A 3,235-nucleotide genomic window follows, 5' to 3' on the forward strand; every position below is an offset into this window, starting at 1 on the left:
GGGTTGGCCGTGCTAAATTGTCCCATCGTGCTCGGGGATGTGCAGGTCAGTGGTAAGGGTGGGTCTGGGTGGGATAATCCCCAAAGGGTCAGTGTGAACGTGACGGGCCGAATGGCCTGCTTCCACACTGTAGGGATTCCCTACTTGGGAGAGAGAGCTTCTAGCCCTGTTGCCCAACCACACTTAATCCAGGAAATTCTGATCAGCTAAAAGGCTTTGGAAACTCACCAGGCTCTCACAGTCTTCACAACGCAGTTTGCACCCGCTGGGAGGTATGCGAGATTCTGGCCGAAGAAAGGGTTTTGTGTAGACCTAACTGCGAGGCGGACTTATGAAAAGAAGACGTGAGAATGGGAGAGAGGTTTGAGTGTTTTTCAATCACTGTTCGTGACTTTCTGACTCATTTATTTCCAGGACAGACAAATGTGCTGAAAAGGACAAAGATGCCAATGGGACTGGTGTTCCACTCCAGGAAACATACCTATCGTTGATGAAGCAAACTGTGTAACCCAGACACAACGACAAGCAACGTTCTTGAGTGTCCAGTTAACAGACGTGGTGTAGCAGACGAGAACAGAAAGTTTTTCGGTTTTTACTGCACGCCTTCAGCATCCACACTATTTTCCTTTAACTAGGCCGTGTTGCGTATGGTCTACTTAGAGTTAGAGATTCGTACAGTCACGGAAACAGAACCTTCGGCCCTACCAGTCCGTGCCGACCATAATCCCACCTGCCTGCTCCTGGCCCATATCCCTCCCAAACCTTTCCCTATTCGTGTACTTATCCAAATGTCTTTTAAACGTTGTAACTGTACCCACATCCAACGCTTCCTTCCACACACGAGCCCACTCTCTGCGTAAAAAATTTGCCCCTCATGTCTTTTTTAAATCTTTCTCGTCTCACCTTAAAAATATGCCCCCTGGTCTTGAAGACCCCCATCTTAGGAAAAAACCGAATACAATTAACTCTATCTATACACCTTAGGATTTCATAAACCTTTATAAGGTCGCCTGTCAACCTCCTACATTCCAGTGAAGAAAATTCCAGTCTATCCATCCTTTCTTTAGAACTCAAACATTCCATTCCCGCCAACATCCTGGTAAATCTCTTCTGAACCTTCTCCAGTTTAATAATATCCTTCCTATAACAGGGCGACCAGAACTGGACACAGTGCTCCAGAAGAGGCCTCACCAACGTCCTGTACAACCTCAACATGACGTCCCCAACTCCTGTACTCAAAAGTCTGAGCAATGAAGGCAAGTGTGCTGAACACCTTCTTAACCGCCCTGTCTACCTGTGACGCAAACTTCAAAGAATTATGTACCTGAGCCCCTCTAGGTCTCTCTCGGTTCTAGAACACTACCCAAGGCCCTACCATTAATTCTATAAGCCCTACCCTTGTTTGTTGCACCAAAATGCAATACCTCGCATTTAGCCAGATTGAATTCCATCTGCCATGTTTCAGCCCATTGATCCATTTCATCCAGATCCCTTTGTAATCGTAGAAAAACGTCTTCTCTGTCTACAATGCCACTAATTTTGGTGTTGTCCGCAAATTTACTGACCATGTCTACTCACAACTCATTCAATCATGCATTAACCTGTAGTAATAGCACACACTTCTCAAAGCTAAAAAATAGGATCCTTGGACATCCTGCCGAAGCTGGTCTCAACTCAGATTTCATAATTTTTCGTACATTTTCCCTGGAGCGTCGGAGGCTGAGGGGGTGACCTTATAGAGGTTTATAAAACCATGAGGGGCATGGATAGGGTGAATAGCCAAGATCTTTTCCCCAGGGTAGGGGAGTCCAAAACTAGAGTGGCATAGGTTTAAGGTGAGAGGGGAAAGATTTAAAATGGACTTGAGGGGTAACTTTTTCACACAGAGGGTGGTGCGTGTATGGAATGAGCTGCCAGAGGAAGTGGTGGAGGCTGGTACAATGACAACATTTAAAGGGCATCTGGATGGGGACATGAATAGGAAGGGTATAGAGGGATATGGGACAAACGCTGGCAAATGGGACTAGATTAACACAGAATATCTGGTCAGCATGGGCAAGTTGGGCCGAAGGGCCTGTTTCTGTGCTGTACATCTCTATCACCTGTGCTTAGCATCTCCAATGGTTCCGTTGTTAGACGTAAATTTTTAGTTTAATAAGATTGGACTGGGATCAGTCTTGGGTCCTTGCTAAATGACTTTGCCAGGGAGGCTACTCCACTTGGCCTCAGTGCCTTGGGACTAGGAAGCCATGATGTGTAAAATGTTCTCCTTTGAGAGACGAAGCTCTATCATTCATTGCCCATGGTCTGGCAGAAACTTGTCTAGACAGAAGTGGTCTGTTCAGCCAACTGGAGAAAGAAATTCACTTCCAGTCAAAGCCCACTGAATCTAACATTAATTGGGGTATTTGTTAGGCCTCTGGCTGGAATTGAGGCCTGGGAATTACCCAGCCACTCGCCAGTGACTGCTCCCAGAAGGATGCCCAGGAGAGGTATTTCTGGTGTGAATGAGTGGGCAAGACTGTGAGCAGTCCCCACCTTGCCCCCAAGCGATGGGTTGCTCGTACTGTTTAACCTGGGCACGGTGATGTGACCAACTGCAACTGGGTAACCAACAGCGGCAGGTCAGCTTTGAATGGGCCCAAAACCTAATGCTGGCATAGATGGGAAAGGCATCAAAGTTCATGGACAACATTATCCTGTCTTTTTATGTATGTTCCCACTTTGAAAATTCCCACCTCTGGGAGCACAATGTTCCACTCTGTGTGTCAATGTGGCATCATCAAACAAGGGGTGAGACGATGGCCTAGTGGTATTATCGCTGGACTGTCAATCTAGAAACCCAGATAACGTTCCGGGAACCTGGGTTCGAATCCCACCACAGCAGATGGTGAAATGTGTATTCAATAAAGAATCTGGAATTATGAATCTAATGATAACCGTGAATCCATTGTTGGGGGGGAAAAAACCCATCTGGTTCACTGATGTCCTTTAGGGAAGGAAACTACCATCCTTACCTGGTCTGGGCCTACGTGTGAGTCCAGACCCACAGCAATGTGGTTGAGTCTTAACTGCCCTCTGGGCAATTAGGGATGGACAATAAATGCTGCCTGGTCAGCGATACCCTCGCACCTAAATAAAGTGACAATTATGTTGATAAATGTTTTGTTCAAATAATGAAAAAGTTCCCGAGAACATGTATGTGTATTGGCTTCAGCCGCGAAATGTACATTTG

The 3,235-nt window shown here is 46.3% G+C and overlaps 1 protein-coding gene across 1 annotated transcript in view; it reads left to right on the plus strand.

The window, feature by feature from the left end:
• The window catches only part of LOC109925797 (solute carrier family 22 member 6-A-like), a 44,493-nt gene extending 43,444 nt beyond the window's left edge, over positions 1-1,049 (plus strand). The window contains exon 8 of the mRNA XM_048619623.1: positions 415-1,049. Coding sequence (XP_048475580.1) covers positions 415-508 — 94 coding nt within the window. The 3' untranslated portion in view covers positions 509-1,049. The remainder of the gene's footprint in view (positions 1-414) is intronic.
• Positions 1,050-3,235: the final 2,186 nt, after the last annotated feature.

The sequence above is a fragment of the Rhincodon typus genome, chromosome 43 (assembly GCF_021869965.1).
Source record: "Rhincodon typus isolate 14 chromosome 43, sRhiTyp1.1, whole genome shotgun sequence".
Classification (NCBI taxonomy): Eukaryota; Metazoa; Chordata; class Chondrichthyes; order Orectolobiformes; family Rhincodontidae; genus Rhincodon; species Rhincodon typus.